The sequence below is a fragment of the Anopheles coluzzii genome, chromosome 2 (assembly GCF_943734685.1).
Source record: "Anopheles coluzzii chromosome 2, AcolN3, whole genome shotgun sequence".
NCBI lineage: Eukaryota > Metazoa > Arthropoda > Insecta > Diptera > Culicidae > Anopheles > Anopheles coluzzii.
In genome coordinates this window covers 10,778,485-10,796,324 of record NC_064670.1, presented here as the reverse complement: position 1 = coordinate 10,796,324, position 17,840 = coordinate 10,778,485, and the positions used below count along the sequence as shown (strand labels likewise).

The 17,840-nt window shown below is 46.8% G+C and overlaps 1 protein-coding gene across 6 annotated transcripts in view; it reads left to right on the top strand.

The window, feature by feature from the left end:
• Positions 1–1,853: 1,853 nt before the first annotated feature.
• The window catches only part of LOC120948514 (hemicentin-1), a 194,028-nt gene continuing 178,041 nt past the window's right edge, over positions 1,854–17,840 (top strand). For 3 of the 6 annotated variants that reach the window (XR_005750957.2, XM_040364925.2, XM_040364929.2), the window contains exons 1-2: positions 1,854–1,919; positions 14,183–14,838. Coding sequence is in view for 5 of the 6 variants with exons in the window: in XM_040364925.2 (XP_040220859.2) it covers positions 14,733–14,838 (106 nt within the window). In the remaining variant the exon portion in view is untranslated. Of the gene's footprint in view, positions 1,928–2,773; positions 2,821–13,047; positions 13,067–14,182; positions 14,839–17,840 lie in introns of all 6 variants that reach the window. The other 3 variants (XM_040364926.2, XM_049605888.1, XM_040364927.2) reach the window with 3 other exon arrangements.

The following is a 17,840-nucleotide window of genomic DNA, read 5'->3' as shown; positions in this document are numbered from 1 at the left end:
CCCGTTGGTGATTGTGGTTCCAATCTGGAATGTTCCATACCATCGCTGTGCAGTACGCAGCGTTGGGGGCTGCTTGTGGGTGGCACAACTTTTCTCGGTACTTTTACCAGCCTTTTGCGCTCTCTTTATTCCCTGGCATGGTGTTTTGCTCGCCCTTCAAAAGCATCACATAATTATTCACACGCACACACACACACACACACGTGCACATTAACGCGCTGTATTTCGATGAATTGAAAACGGGCGGTTTTGCTCGTGGGCGAATTTGGGCGAGCGCGTTGCTTGATTTTTTTTGCGCACTCGTTATGTCGCTAGAAAGCAAACTTTTTAATTTCATTCATTTATCATTGCCCCGCACGGGTCTCGGGTCTCGCAGGGTTAATGAGGATTAACTTCTGGGCGGCTGCAGAGCGGGAACAGAAGGGAGCGTTACGGCGCACCGGCAAAGCGCACAGGCAAACGGGAAGTGGATGCTGTAGGAAAGGGGGAAACCACCTCCCCTGGGTCGGTCTAAAAATTGTCATACATGCATATGTAACGAGGGACGCCCTGATTAAGCCTCTTCAGCACTGCCGGGGACTTGCCTAGCCGGGAAACGAGCAAATAAAAAGCGAAAAGGGAAAAAGGGGGACGGGGTATCCGATTCGCGTTCGTTGGTTTTTTTTTCCGCGCGACAGAACCACCGTGGGTGTGTGTCTGTGCTTGAATGTTAATTTAGAGTGGCTTAGGAGCGAATTAGGCAGGCCGGCGTGCATCACATTATTAGCAAAGGGCAAATAATTCACTTCCCAGATTTGTGCGTGCCCTGGATGGTGGTGGGCTGGTGGAAGGGAGTTCTAAGCTCTTGGGGCTTAATGTTTTCTTTTGTTGTTGTTGTTGTGAACATCTCAACTCGCGGAATAGACTCAAATATGCTAAAAAACGCTTGCAGAAAACTTTGTTTGTTTGGACAAAGAAAAGAGCAGAATAAATGAATCAGCAAAACAGGAACCAAATTTAACGGACACAAGATCAGCCAAAGCATTGTGATGCATCAAGAGTGGTTTTGAAAAGGACAAACATGAAGGTTGCACACGAACCTTACAAAGCATTGGGTTTTTTATCTCATTCGGCAGGGTTTGCAAAAGTAACAAAAATGAGCAAGTATTCGCTTAAAGGTAAATATTTGAGTTCAAAGCATACACAAATGAGCAATCTCATCTCAATCAAGTCAATTAATGGGTAGATAATAACATTTAATTAGCTAAAATGTTGTTTTTTTTTCAATTTATTTCTTCTCAAAAACGTCGCTCACATGTTCGTGAGTTGAATCGTTTTTTTTTTTTTCATTAATTCCACCCACAGCAATAACGTGCCCACCAACCATCGATGTTTGCCGACCCGTCCTGCCGAAAGGCAACAGCTTCAGTACATCATTAAGCATCAAAACTATTACACACCTCTACCACTACGCTAGTGGCATAAAAATAACAACCAGAAGAAAAAAAAACAAAACTAAAAAGAACAACACCGGCAAACGTTCGGCAAATGCGCGCACAGCGTATGCGCACAAACAGCTCCTCCCCACCCCTTTGCCACACCCTGCCGTTCCGCTCAAGTGGCCAACTGCTCGAAACGGCACCCTGCGGAAGCTTTCGAACCGTTTCGAGCAGTTTCCGCTCACAACCGAACCGGTTCTTCCCCTCTGCTGGGGAAGCCTTTCGAAGCAGCCCTGATGTCGGAACGCTCGCGCGCGAATGCGAAACGCCCGAATCCCGAACGGAACAGCCCACCCATTCGGCAAGCACGCACACACACACACACACCCCGTCCCGAAGTGTGCGCGGTTCGCGAATGACAAATTTTTGCCGAACGGGTGGCCGACTTTTCCGACGCAGTAGTGTTTCGATTATCGTCGTGGAAACAATGTGAAGCCCAGGGTACGTTTGTGGGTATCGCCGTGTGTGCCTAGAGGCGGCCTTTTTTTTCCCTTGCTTCCGCTTCTTCCTCTGCAGGCGTGTGTGTGTGTGTGTTGGTGTGTGTGTGTGTGAGAGGTGTATGTGCTCCACTACTCGCTCCAGCGAGGAGGGGGTGGGTCAGAGCTTGCAGGATGTGGTTACTTATTTAATCACTATTGCACCCCATACACTCGCCCGTGCTCCGTGCCATCGATCGTAACGCATGGCAGGGAAACGGTTTCCAATGGATTAAAACATAGTTCAGGATCTGCTGCAGGAGTGGTGGGGTGTTCAATTGGTAGCAAAACAGTAATGCACCCTCGATCGACAATGATCGCAGCATGCGAAACAAGCTACACACGTGCTACAAAAGGGCTCCTTTTAACTGATCCCGAATGATGTGTTCAACCACTTGCCTATCCGCGTGCTTGTGCCTATTTCTAACGTTTCGATTCCAGTGCCTGTTGGTGTGATGTGACTTCCGCTCGTGAATGTGTATGCCGCTAGGCTACGATGAAGCGATGTCCAGAATTTCGCCGCGGGTTGCATTACAAAATGCAAAGTGTAGTTCAGTAGCAAAAAAAAACAACGAAAGCGTCCATTCCAATTACCGACTGGGTGGAGCATCGGCCGCAGTTTGGAATGGGATTCGACTGCACTACCTGGTAGGCTTACCCCGTTATCGAGGGTGGGAGAAGAGTGTATCCATTTCCCTGCGGTCCTGTGTTGCCATTATCGTTACCACACGTGACAGGTGCAGTGTTGCGGGAAACTTCCACGCACGCTGGAGTAGTTTCTGATGAGCCCGATTGATTTAACCAGTGTTGTTTTAACAGTTTCAATTATCTGTTTGTGTGTGTGCATGTGTTTGTGAATGATTAATGTGAGTAATACATATAGTTTGACGCGGTTGAAAAATGGAAATTTCTTCCAGTGTGAATGGATGGAGTTCTCTTGATGGTGATTTTTTGGCCAACGTAACCTGAATGCAGGTGTTTGTGTATGTGTGTGTGTGTGCATTGCCAGAAAACTGCTACAACTGTTCCAGATAGCATCCCTACCAGCGTGAAACAGCAACAACCGTCCCGCAAAAAAAAGTAAACATTTTAATAAATCCATCTAGCTTGAAATGATTTTACAGAACACTATTTCAAAACACAACTTTAAACTGATAAATTTAAACAATTTTCGAAAATGAAATACAATTTCCGCTATGCACCTGCTTCCCTGTTTGCTGAATGAACCCAATTTTAATTAAACTTCATGTTGACCTGGTCCACTTTGCGTTACGTACGTTACTGCATGGATGCATCGCTTTCGCAATCGATTGCCCCACCCCTCATGATTGTGCATGATGTGTGTGAAAATGGAATGGATTGATTTTAAACGCGTCGCGCTTTTGATTTTCGAGTCTATTGTGCTTTTCCTTTTTGGGATCGAAATGTAGGCTTATATCCGCCCACTAACATGCCATCCACTCATGCCGGTTGGATTAATTTTAATAATTCAATACTCTCAAATGTTTACTCTGCTGTTTCATTGGCCTTTTTTTATAAAAAAAATCACTGCATTTCAACAATCGTGTGTTGAAAATTGCATACCGGGCAGGGCGTATAAAATGTTTTACGAAAATCCAGTGGGAGCTACTTTCCAGTTAGAAAATAATTAAACAGGCACAGTGTATTTTGATGCACCTTGCTTACCTTGGTTTGTGGGCATACTTTGTCAAAAAGGTCACTCACCACTGTTACTCAGAGAAACAAAAAAGAAGTACAAAAGAAAAGTATATAAAAAAAGAACAGCTTATGACAGCCGTCAGTGCGTTCAGCAACGACAAAGTTTTGTGGCCATTTCGTGTTGCAAAAAAGACAGCAACAAACACTTACTGCGGGCTCGCATTGTGTATTTTTCGCTTGCGTTATTAACACCCAAACGCCAACTGGTCCTGTAACACGTTGCGCTTCCTTCTTCTTGCTAGTCCGTGACCAAAAACGCCAATGTCAGCAGCAGCAGCAGCAGCGTCAGCAGCAGCAACGGCAAAGACAGACAGGCCGTCTGTTTACCGTGACATTGTTTAATTCATTAGGGAATGAAAACGCACACAGATTTGTATTTATACTGGTTGGCGGGTGCTCGCCGGTGTTTGCTCGCCACCAGCAGCATTAGCAGAGCTAACAGTTGAAATTACCGTTCACCGTCTTGCCGCTGGTCGGGTCGGTGGCGTGCTGGAACGCGTTACGCCTGCTTCGCAACCTGCGCCCTGGTTGGTTCGGGCGACCAGGATACGATAGTACATTTGAATCCATTCGCATGTTTCTACTACGCACATATCTCTTAAAATATACAAATACTACAACAATTTTTGTTTTTCGAGAAAAGGTTGTGAATTGTTTTGCACCACTGGATTTTAACCAAAGCGTATTTAACGATCCTCACTAAATCCCTCAACAGTGCTCAATACAAGCAAACAGAACACATTTTGCTCGGCTCAAAATAAAGGGGGCTTAAATTTTATATTCTCCAACACACTTTTGATGAGAGTTTTTGCGACAATTTTCAAAAGCTTTATTTTTAGCTTTTTTTTCTCTCTCTCTCTCTCAACCCATCCACCGCTTACGGCGCTAAACTGTTGTCGCTCCACGAGGCCGACACATCGACACGTGGGCGATTTTCGGTCCCGTACATTAACAGTATATTAACCGCGGGCTTTAATTGGATTATATCCAAATCATGTTACGGTTCTGCACCCGCCGCCATGATGTTGTTGTTTGATGATTCCGGTTTTTTTTTGTTAAAGTGCTACTGTAACTGTGAGCTTGGGAAAATGTTCCCTCCTTTTCTAACGAAACGCACACATACTTGCCCACCACCGTGAGAGTGATGGGAATGTAAAGTGTATGCTCGTGAATAATTTATGTACGGTTCTCCATTACACTGCGCTACCGAAAACGTTTCGCTCAGAAAAGCGGAAAAACCAGCGGTCCCAAAAAATGCGAGCGAGAGTGAGCGAGCGAAGCAGGCCGGAAAGAGCGGGGCGTGTGTGCATTAATTTTGTTACGCATTTTGATAATTTTGTTATCAACTTCCGCTTCCGTTTCGTGCGGGGTGGGTTCGGAGCGGATGGTGCACAAATTTTCCACACGGAAGCATAAGCTTCCTATTTATTTTATTTTTTTTTATTTCCCCATCTGCACCCGCACGTACTGCTCCGTGAGAACCGATTGCATTAAGCCAGCGATGGGGAGTTTTGCGCTGTTTTGCTTGTACACACGCATTCTCTCACCCCCGACACCCGGATTTTCCGACAGCGGATACTTTCGGGAGAGGTGTCGATGTCGAAGTGAGGCGAAACATTGCTGTTACAGGTTGGCTGAAGTTGAGTGACGTGTGTGAGTGGAATAAATAAAAACCCCCCGTGAACCAAGGGGAGAAGGTTAAGCGAAGTTCCACTTTCCCAGCACCTCGGTAGGCGCCGGGGGTTTTTTTTTTTACATCTCAAACGCCCCATCCATCCGCCGCGTAATGGTTCAGTGCGTACTCGCGCTCGATGCTGGTACATTAAGCTACACTTTACGCTCCGAGTTGCTGTGTATTTTTTTTCAAAGCTCAAAGTGTGGAAAGCTTAAAAATGGCGAGAAGCGTTTTGCCTCCATGGAAACGTTGCGTTACCCCGTGTTACCAAACGTGCACCGCACCCGAGAATGATGGGCACTGTTTATGAAAATTTAAATTTCACTACATGAACATCATCCAACCACGGCCGGAGCAGGGCACGTTTCTGGGCTTATCGAACGCAAGCCTCGGGAAGTCTCCAGAACGCTCCAAAACCCCCCGACATATCACAAACAGCGTGAGTTGGAGTGGCTGGCTGGGAGTGGATGTCTGTGTGTGCGTGTATTTGTGTCCCCATTTTCCCGCTTGTTGACGGAAAATTGCTTGAAAATTGCTTTCCACTAGCCGAGCACTTGAACTTCCTTTCGTCTGCATTGCTGCAGAGGTACGGTAAGGCAGAGAGCAAAGGTGTGCTTTAACGAACCGGAAGAAGTGCCTTGGTAAAGTAGAACGCTCACCTACGGAACTAATTCGAGACACACATACACACCAACACATATCAACACACGTGATAGGAGCATTAAAGTGGAAGTGGTTGCTTATCATTTCAGCGGCTCGGGTGTCTTCTCGTGTAACAAATTTCATTTAAATGATTAAGGCTCATTTAGAGGTCGGCCGAACAGAGTGGTTGATACACGAATTCCAGAAGATGTAGTTCTTCAACTAAATAGAGTTGAATAAGATGTAGTTTAAAGGAAAAAATCAATAAAATAAATTTGAATAGTTAACAAACACCGCTTTGATAATGCTGGAATATTTTATGCTGCGTACGCTTACTGATTCACAAAACTCACTTCCAACAGTCAAGTGTTTATCGGCGCAAAATGCTCAAGTTGTGTTAATTTTTTTTGCTAAACTGCTCAACACATCAACTCAGTTTGCTCAGCGACCGGTCCATATGCATAGTTGTAGGCAAACCCGTACACCACACCAGGCAAACACATCAAAGACAAACGAGAACGGGAAAATCGGTTGACAACTAACCGCACCCCACCTGCCTCAGTCCATCCGCATGCAGGGGCTGAAAATGCTTGCGTACCATTTGCCACCTTTTCTTCGAACGGGTTCACTGCCGATGCGTCTCGTTTGAAACGTATCGAGCGTGAACCGGGCTAAATTGTATTGGGCAAAGCCGAGTGGCAGGGTGTACCCGGGACAAATTCTTCGGCTCGTTCGATGGGGAAGCGGGGTGGGTGAAAACCCCCCTCTTCCAATGAACCCTGAGCCGGCGCTCGGTTTGGCAAGTAGCGAGGTTGGCAAAAAAACGCAACCGACCCTGTTTCTGGAGCAAAGTTTCTATCTTAATTGGTAGTTTGAATTAATTTCAAAGCCCCGGGTCGGGGTTCACCCCTCAGCGGAGGAGGCGAGGATGGAGGTAAAAGGGGTGAGCCGGTGCGGCGGGTACGGCTGTATTGCCGAAAGTTTCCTTATCTACCCACCGCAATCAGCTCTTGCATGTCAATTAATGTCATGCCTCAAGTGCGGCGAAACGAGTACGAAACCACCGACCGATCCTCGTTCTGCAGCCAGGGATCGGCTGGCATTGTGCGTGAGTGAGTGTGTGTGTGTGTGTGTGAGTGTGTTTATTTAAACTGTACCATCCAAACGGGCGGTGGCACTTGGAATGCCAACCATGCGAAGACTGCCGAGTGCCGCAGCACAAAATGCAGTGTCGACGGCAAAGCGCCGCGCACGGATGGTTCGCTGCTGTAAAACAATTCAGCAACATGAGTTATCTCCAGCCAAACGACTAAACTTCACCACTTCACTTCGAATGGTTAACCCCCTGCCCCTTCCGTCCAATGCTGTTTTAGTCGGGCCTGTTGGCGACAACACCGCGTGCCGACAGCAGTAGCGAAGAAGCAGGGAATTAATTTATCGCATCGCAAGTGCCCAATTAAAGAGAGAATTCCAAGTGACATTTGCTAACGGGGGGCCGATTGCCGGGATTGCCCAATCGGGTGTGCGCTAGAGCGGTATGCGGCGGGTTGATGGAGAGATGGTAGCGGAATGGTCTGCTATCGAGACAGGATAATGAGATAAGAGCGCACAGAGTCGGTCTTGCCGCTCCAACGCCTGGACGGCAACGGTGTTGAAAATGTGGGAAAACTTGAACCAATCCTAACCTCGAAAGCCAAAGCTTTCATCGCTTGCCAACGCCTTTGCTAAGAACGACCGAAGAAATGGATGCTGAACACAGGTAAATCATGCTCTGCTTTACTTTGCCAAAGGTTCAACCAGCTACCAACCGCCCCTCCTAACCGGTACAATAATTGCTTCAATTTGTCCACAGTCAACCAGTCCACCTGGTTTCCCTGCTGACGGTACGGGACGGTGCGAAAGTTTTTACTAAGCACCGCTTGCATCGACACCCTTCTTGCAGCAGTTATTTACCTCAACCGAAGCTCCGACTCCGGCGTTTCAAAGTGCATCTTGTTTGAAGTTCGCGTCATCCCGGGGGCGGCGACCAGTCTGCCAGCCACCGAACAGAAATGTTAAGATCCGATTACAAATTCCCGAGAACCGCCGCTGAGTGCAAGCGTTTGAAGTCGGACAACGGTCGTTTACTATCTATCTGTGCCGTTATTTTCCCGAGCCGGATCGGGGCAGATATTTTGCGCTGAACGGACGAGAAGCGCCGAGGGCTGTTTTATTAAGCCGGACCGTGAACCGCTCGTTTCACGCCCGCAAGCACACTGAACGCAGTTCCGATTGTCCAGCGACTCGTTATGAATTGTTCGCTAATGGTTGCAATGGATTATGGAGGTGAGGGAGTGGGTTGGGTAGGAACGGCGTAACAAGGCAAGCGAAAGGTGGAATTAAAAGGTTGTGAAAAACAACATGGGGCACAATGAGATTTAATACATTCTTTTCTCGGAAAGGGAAAAGCTTCAGAGATTGATACGATTCAAGGCAGTAATTGCAGCTAACTGCCTTTCAAGAATATAAGACTTAAGAAGTGAAAGGCAAGACTTTGTGTTTGTAGTTGTAATAGTCTACCGTAAAAGTCATTTATACTGAAATGCATCTTCTTTTAGCTTCAAAGATGCTAAATATAAATATGCAAGACGACAAACATAGGCTTTTGCAAATGCTGTTGTTATCAGTCATATTTATAAACGTAGATTCAATTAAATTCAAAAAAAAAATTGTATAAATACCATATGGCACATTTCCTTTGCTGTAATCTTTATTATTTAACCTGATTGCTAATACCACTGACTAAAGCAATGAGTTTTTGGTGTATTTTATACACCAAGCATCGCAGTAAAAATACCAATAACAAACTCATTTCATTAAGGCGCCTCCGCACTGCAAATCAATTGTATCGTCTTGTTATCCCTCAGTAAAATATCTTTGCTTCTATTTCCACTCTGTTCTTCTCAACTTCAATTACTCAGCATATTTGTTACTGGGTTTTGTCTGCTTTTGAACATATTTGCAAAAATAATGGTACCAAGTCAAGTACAACCAAACGCGTGCAAAAATTGTAAACGAATGAAACAAAAAGCAAAAATTACAAACTCTCCCGAAAGTAATCCATCGTGTGGGAGGGGAATGGTGGGGAGGGGAGTTGGGGAAGGGAGCAAGCATCCTCAACATCCACTGACCGGTCGGATTGGTCCGCCCGCCAGTCGCCGAGCGATAAAAAGCTATTAAGTGCCGTGGATTTGCTTCCGACGGTAGTTTTATTTTTTCGCCTTTGTGCCACTCTTGTCCTCCGCAAGGCACGGGCAGCTTTATTTTACATCGCGCTCGGAGTGAAAGGTCGGCTCCGGTGCGCTGGGAGGAAATCTATTTTGTTTTCTCCACCGCTTCACTGCAGCCACTGGAAGGTAGGAAACGCTCCGGGACCACCGGTGTACATACACTCCCAGGCCGGTGGAAAAGCGTTTACTTTCCTACTCTGCTCTGCCTCTGTCTAGAGTGGCGTCTGGAGTGACGACTGCCTCTTGCCCTCGCCATGTCAGATCACGTCCGGGTCTGCGTATGAGGTCCATCTAGCATTTCGATTCACCAACAGGAACTGTGCGGCTGGGGGAATTGCCCGTTAGCGCACGGTGAGCAACATATTTGAATAAACATGTTGTTTTTCCCCCCTCAGCAACCCTCTGTCCCACCGGCATTCGACGGTCGACGGATGCGCGTGAGCTTGAAAAATAGCACTTTCATCTTGAAATGAAAATTTATTTCACCGCACCCGCATGCCGCCCTCATCCATGGCGTGGCCCGATGCTGCACGGGACGCGCTTTGCAACCATTAATTTTGCCCCTGATTTATGCCGGTTTGTCAGTGTGAGTGTAAATCGTGCCAGCGGAACCGGCTGCTAGCTGCGCGGAGTGAGTCTTCCTACCAGCAGCAGCAGCAGCAGCAGCAGCGGCGAAAGAAGCTCCTCCCGGGTGTTGGAAAATGGTGCGGAAAATGGCGAGCAATCTCCGCGGCGAGCAAATGCAGCGCACTGGGAGCGGAAAATTGAAGTCCCGCCCGTGCTAGGGCCGATGAATAATCGGGTTCGGTGTGCGGGCCGAGCAGAAGGATCAGCGAAGAGGAAAAATCGTGCCTTAGGTCATTATGTGAAACAAACACATTCCTGTACAAAACGAAACCGGGAAAAGAATGTGCGAAAGGTTGTTTTTTTTTCTTGTTTGTGAGCGAACAAAACAAAATTCCACCGGGCAATAGAATGTTTTTTTTTTTTTTGCTGTCGCTCGATAGCTTGAGGGCAAAGGCAGAATTGCAAAAACAGAGCGACCAACATGTTTCTTAGTCAGCCAAAATGCCAAACGCCTCGAAAGCTGCACAGCAGCACCAACAACAAGCAGGTCCAATCTCAACAATCGCCCCAGGAGCCAGAGCGAAACAATGTCGGCTGAACGAGAGAACAATCCAACGCACTTGAGTTGGAAGAAACATTGAAGATTACGCCAAGCTGGCCACCACTTGTACGAACGATGCTGAAGGGTCGATAGAAATTGGCTTTCGCTGAGCGTCAAGCGCGCGCCAAAGCAGCTTCTAAACGCGGATATTAAATAGAAATGAAACGCATTTGATTTGCGCACCAACCGAACGACTGCGGGGACGTCACATACCTACTAGCAGGGGGCTTTTCCCAAACGGGCCCCCCTCAATCGCTGTCGACCATAACCGTGAACTTTTCTCCCAACGGCATGGTCGAGCCCAGCCGCCACCGTGACCATGGTCACGAATAAATTTCTACTAAAATCTAATAAATTATACAAATTAATTCCAAAACCCCCTGCGCGACTCCCAGCCAAGCAAGGGAACCGTCCCGTCCCGGCCGTGGCTCAAAATTCACTCGTGCAAACGCGCTGACGCAATCGGTACACGTGCCGAAACGGACCGTTGTCGCCTCCGGTGGGGTGATGTAGCGAAGCTTTCGAAGAAATTGTAGAATTTACTCCAGCAATGAGCGCTGTTGTTCGTTTTTGCTTCACGCTAGTCATTCCTTCTTTTTCTGTTTTATTTCAGTACGCGTAGCCTTGCTGGCACAATATTGTAACAATAATCTTTCATACACTTTTTGTTCCCCTCTGCGCGCTTGCAAAATCATTACAAGCTCATTTGCCTGTAAATAGGTTGAGCCATTTTTCTTTCCAGCCCCGTCTGCCCGTGCGGTGGGAAGATGATGGATAATTTATTCCAATCACTTCTGGACGGCTGTTTTTTTTTTTGGGGCAACCTTGAACCCTGGAACCTCGAACCCTCTGGCAGCATTTTCGGGCATGTTTTTCGTGCGCTGCATTTGGAGAGTTTTTATTGTCTGCACTCTTCGAATCAACAGTAACTGCAGACTACAGTAATCGGAGTGTTCGTGCTCAAGGGTTGTGGGCTGTAAAACAATATCAAAGTGTTAGAGGGGAAATAAAAAAATAAACAAAAAACTGAAAAAACAATAATACCAAAGCTCTTTTATTTTAAACGCCTAAAGGTATGCAACCATTTTTACATTATCTGCTGCTGCGTTGTAGCAAATATGTGTTTTCCGTTTTTTGTATTAACTTGTCCAGTTATTTGGCTTTGAAAATATTTTTCTATGGTAAAAATACACTTTCAATGGCACAGCACCGTTTGAACGCATGAAATGACAGGAAACAAAAAACACAAATAGAAAAGTCCCACCGAAAACAGCGATTTTACCAGCACTCTTAATTGACTTCGCCAGTGTTGTCCTCGGTTATGTTGCACCAAACACGGCATACCATCCGTGCCAATTGAACATCCGACGAAGCGAAAAAAGAAACATTGAAATAAAAGTAAAGAAACAAACAAAGACTAGCCTAGCAAACTTTTCCCCCACAAGAACGGTCCATTTTCTTGCCGGTTTTAGGAGACATTTTAGCTTTTCCGTTGGAGGGTATTCTTTTCAACCATCCCGCCATTGCGCACAATGTACGTGGTTTCTTTTGCCATACGTTGCGTCTCACTCTCTCTCTCTCTCTCTCTCTCTCTCTCTCTCTCTCTCTCTCTCTCTTCGTTTAGCCAGGGTGGCTGGTGTTGCTACATTTAATAAAGCGTTCATGATTATTTATGAGTGGTCAGATTGTATCCGCCAGTAATTAGGTTTCTGGATGTTTTCTTTGCCGTTGCCAATGTTGCTTGCCCTCATTTTCGCCGCTTTATCAATTGATGTGAAGCTTTGCTCGGTAGCAGCTACACAACAGCCCCGCGTATACACCTTCGCATATAAACACAGAAAGCGTGTACGTGCTTCGTAATGTGATGCCGCTGAGCCGAGAGCGGATCAGCCCCGAACCGGGTACATTATGAGTTCTGCAGGGCTCGAGATATGTCTTTTTTGCTTTGTTTCGCACCCTCTGCGCTTGGTGTGGCAGTGTGTATTCAATTACTACATTCTGCATGGTGTTTTAACCGCTTGCCCTTCCCGCCATTTGCTCAATTTTTTTCTTTCTACCGCTTCGCGCAACTTACACGTGATCCACTGCGGGGCGGATCCGCACACAGTGGCGTTTGCATGCATGTAGCGAGGAAATAAACTACAACAATATCATTCTGATCACTGTGCCACCGACAACTCACACAGCTACACTCGTGGCGCTTTCATCGTGTTGCTCCAGTGTGCGAAGGTTATTTCTTCCAGTTTTTGCTCAGTGTGAGCAGCATTGCAGCGTTGTTTCTCCGCAGCAACTACTACATAAATCTTCGACTTTCCCATTTCGGGGTGAGTTTTTTTGTGCGAGGTGAAACACAAAAATTACAACCGATCACGCCAGACACGTGAGCGGAATGATTATAGCAACGCTGGGTGGACAAAAACGAAACACACTCGTATTTACTGCCCCACGGTTCCGTATGCTTCCAAGCATCACATTCTGCTTCTTTATGAACGTTGTTTTTAATTTTGCTTTCGTCTGCTTGCAAGCAATTAAAACTTTCACTTTCATTCACTGTGCTTGCTTGGACGATGATGATCTAATCAACCTGTTCTTCATTTTCTTTCCCACTCTCTCTTTCCAGCTCGGAGCTTGCCATCGAGGTTTTGCGCTTTCTCAATGAACTGTCTGCAATCAACGCAATAACCCTCAGCTCAGCCTCAGAACGCAATCGAACCCGAAGGACAGCAGCACAAAAAGGACACACACACAAACAAACACACGGGTGCATTTTACAAACGAAGCCCGTTTGTACGGACGGGCCGCTTCGTTAAGTGCCAGCAGAAATAATCCTATTGACAGAGGCGTTAGTGTGAATGTGGCGGCCTCAACACACCCACACACATAGAAAGCAAAGCGTTCGAATCGACAACTTGCTAACGACATGAACGATAGCACTTGTGCCGCTTGATGACAGCAGCTAGGCTGCGTGATGCGATGCATTCGTGAACAGTGCAACGCCATTCGGGAGGAGTGCAACTGTTCTGCTCGCGTGTAGAGTGAAAAAAAGACTACAAACCCTGAAGCGTTCTCCATTTTTTAACGGACCGCACATACACGTTCATTCCCTCTATTCTTTCACTAATTGGGTACCATTGAAAGGCGCAAGGATAGACGCGTACGCATGCACGGGCACAGCACCAGTGGTGTGCAAAACCGGGAAGCGTAATGAACTGGAGTAACGAATGCACTCGTGGCACATCCTGGGCATCGCCCGGACGGCTAGGGTAGGGGATTGAAAAAAGGCTCGATTTTTGTGTTAGGTTTTGTTTTATCGTTTTTTTTCTGGACACAAATCGTTTCGTGAATGATAACTGGCCTTCGCTTAACGATAAATTGACACACTTTCAGGTGCACACTGTTGACGTGTTGCTGAATGGCAAAAATAGTCATAGGCTGCGTTTCGTCTGCTGGAAAGCAAGCCCATTGTTCGTACCCGTAATCATGATTTCTTTTTTGTAAGGAATATTTATGTATTTTAGAACCTTATCTATTTCCTAGCTTGTAGCTTTGCTAGATTGCAAACATTTACTGATCACATTTGTAACGTGAGTTGAGCAAACAGTTTTCAAAGTATTATCTATTAGATTTATCTTTTTACTTATGTTTGCTGAACCTTATTGTCCACAAAATCATCTGTTGTCTAACTTGCCGCTTCCTTCTTTTGGCATAGAAGCATATCATTTCTACGACGACCACCATTCGACTTTCCATTTCAGATCGTGTAGTGCAGATCGTTATTTAGCAGTGTTTCCTAACTCAACGTAAAACGTGCAACAAGCAACAAAGTTCCGATTGGTGCAAGTGGTCGTTTTGTTGAAACGCAGGCGTGAACCGAGCCGCCGACACCTGAGGATTGAATTTCGGCCAGCAATGGTGGCACCATGGCCGATCGTTCAGTGCATTTGGGCGTGCCGCGCGGTGCTCGCGTCAGTTCGCCGTGTGCGTGAAGATCGGTCGGGAGATTTCTGTGCTGCCGGTGCCCGACGACAGCCGGTGTAATATTGTGCGTGTGGCTTCGTTCCGGTGCGTGCTGTGTTTGTGATTGTAACTAGTGTTGGTGCGTGTGTGTGCGCGTGTATGTGTGCGGGTGTGTTTGCATGTGCTCGTAAGGTGAAAAGTTAGTGAGCTCGTAGTGTCGCGCCGGCTGTTACCCATTCCCCGGTGGTGGTGGTGGTGGTGTGTGAGTTCGGTACTCGGGGAGGCCACGGAGGTGTCAGTGCACTGGATGGTGTGATAGAAAGGGGGAATTTCCCAACAATTGCTACGATGGAATTGCGGTACCGGCCCGTGTCGGTTGTTCGGCTGATGCTGCTGCTGCTGATGGTTGGCGGCGGCAAGTGGGCGCACGTCAACTGTGAAGGATTCAAAGCAGGTAGGCTTCCACCGTTTGGGGCTGGGAATTCCGACGCATTGCTTAGTTCCATAGTGGCAAAACCGAAGGGTAGAGGACTATTCTTCCGATGATTTGCATTGTCACGCACTTGGCGAACGTAATGGTGTATTGGTGAAGGTTAAATGACTTTTCAATTGACTGTACAACTCAAATGAATTAAACCGTCGTTTACTAATGCATGTTGTAGTGCAATATTAGAGTGTGCTCAGAATCCCAGCATAAGGGCATCGTTTATTGATGCACTGTCATTGCAATTGCATTCAATTATGAATGCAGCATTTACCTTGCGGTAAGCAGGCGGAAATCCTTATTGAACCTGTTTTGTTTTTCACTTACTGGCATTATCGTAATTCAGGCCTCTCAATCAGCCTCAATTAATGGCAGGAAAAGTGGACCGATTTTTAAACAACTTTCCAATCACTTATGGGGCAGCGGGACATGCCCCACCTGCAGTAAGCCGTACAATTTACTGTAAACATTTTAATGTGCAGTTGCACACCTCCCATCCATATTTTATGCAACGTGCAATGTGTGCAATCGTGGTCCGATAGCCCGCGCGAAAGTAAGTGCAACTCTTTCAGCCCACCCCTCTTGATGCGATTCTTCTTATCCCTTGCCCTGTGTCGGGACTGAGGCACCACGCACCTGTGTAAAACGCTGATTTATACATTTATGTCAATGTTGCATTTTGCACTCAACCCCAGGAATGAATATTTCATCACCACGAGCCAGTTTGTGCGAAATGGAAGCAAATTTGCAACCGGAGCTACAATTTGCCTAATGGGCACCCATTTGTTGGCCATTTTTCTTGCACCCACCCGTGCCGAGCACCTAGTGGGTGGCAGTCCTAGTGGTGGAATCGACGTAATCGTTCAAACGCTCCCTGCTGGCACCCCGGTCGGGCGGCGTAGGAAGGACGCAGAGCTCGAATTGGTATTGATAGATGGACTAACAAAATACACAAGCTGTGCGACTGTTGCCCGAATGGTCAAATTGTTCTTCAAACTCGGTTGAGTTTTTGCTTTTTTGTTTTTTTTGCTCTCTCTATCTCTCTCTCATGTTGATTTTATATCACTATTGGGGGGGGGGGGACATTTTTCAAAGTGTTTTTTTGCTGCCTTTTTGCTTGCCAGCTGGAGTTGAGTCGATCGGGCACGTCATTGCCCGCCGTAATAATGTCGTTATGAATATTAAAACCTTCCGAAATCCAATGAAGCCGCAGACCGATGAGCGCGGAGCTCGTGAGTTCGAAAGGAATGAATGAAAATGACAAATCTTTCATCGCCTCCCCAACCCCCCTTCCCGGAATGTATCCCACTTTGCCTCAGCAGATCGGTTGCCATTCGCAGTCACCGAAAGAATGCGAAAGAAGGTGGCGAAGAAAAACGGACAGCAAAATCAGCATCGATTGCGGCGAGGGCAAACTGCCACTGCCAGTGGATTTATGTTACTTCCCTTCCGTTTTACTCCTACATTCCTCTTCCATTTGCAGCCTCCCCCCCCCCCCCCCCCCCCAGCAGACACGTGTCAGCCGTTATTCACTCTGCCAGCAAATCCAGTGCAAACAACTTTGGAATTCTATAAACAAAACTTTTTTTTTTTCCTACGTCAAACACCCCACGACGTCCGACTCGAGGCGCGCCAGGCAAACGAATGCCAAAAGGCCATCGCCTCATGAATATCGTTATATATTTTCAACGACGTACAAATCCCTTTTCTTGCGCGCTGGATTTTCCATCCCACACCGGGTCGATAATTGATTTCGATAAGCGAAATGGATATTTTTGTTGCACAGCGGCGGCTTGCGGATATTGTGCTGTTTGTTTGTTTGCGCTTCGCGCGCAAAGGTGGTTGAGGGCGAGACGATTGTTGACTAGCCAAAGATGATGGCGATGATGATGATGATGGTATTTATATTTGTTGTATCGAAAGCGACCGGTTTTGACGGGTGGTTTCTTTCGTCGCAGGGCTGATGTGACGCTGTGGAAAGCACCCAACGGTGAAGCCACACAATTGAACGACCTCCGATCGGGCGATGAAGCTGTTTGTGGGCGTACAAATTGAGCGCTGGACTGTCGAATTCGGGAATGGTTTTTTCCTCTCCCACCGACACACTCTTGTTGTTGTTTATGCAAGCTTCAGCACAGTGAAGGATGGGAGCGAAGCATTAAGTGTTCGAAACAAAAAAACAATCCCGCACCGATGGAGGCGCCTGGTCGTTTGGGCAATATTTCTCCCATGACGGCTTGGTTTGCGTCTGTGTGTTTTTGCTTACCTCTAAGCTTTATTGGTTCGTGTTTTTGTAACACCAAGCCCATCGGGCATACCATGCCGGGAACTTTACAGAGCAAACGCACAGCAAGGTAGCATTCGAGCGGTCGGTCGGACTCAAATTCGCGCTGCGAAGCTAATGCATTTTGCACCTCTCGGTCTAGTAGCTGGCAGATTCGCTCGAATAAATAACGCCACATCAAAGCAAATGCTCCCAGAGCGTACTTTACACCCTCACTAACGGTGCATGTGTGTGTGTGTGTGTGTGTGTCTATCTGATTGCCGTTAGCGATCAAAACAAAAAAAACGCAAACCTTCAAAGCTCGTTCGGATAGTGCTTTTACTTCCAGGATTTTAAGCATTTGTTTTTCTGGGGCCGGTAAAAATGGCCATTGGAATGGACAGTGCTTCATGGTTTTCCTGTTTTTCGTTTTGTTGTGTGTGTGTGTGTGTGTGTGTGTGTGTGTGTGTGTGTGTGTGTGTGTGTGTGTGTGTGTGTGTGTGTGTGTTCTACCGCTGTTCGCACTCCTGAGGGGAACGAACTTGTTGTTGTCGAAATGGTTTTATCGGCTTCGCATTAGCGATACGCCTAGGGACGTGTTTGTCTAAACGTCTTGGACTTTGCTTGTGCTTTGTAATTCGCTGCCATTTGTTCTTCGGTACTGTCGTACTGCTCAGTGAGCAAGCGAGCACAAACCATACCTTGTTAC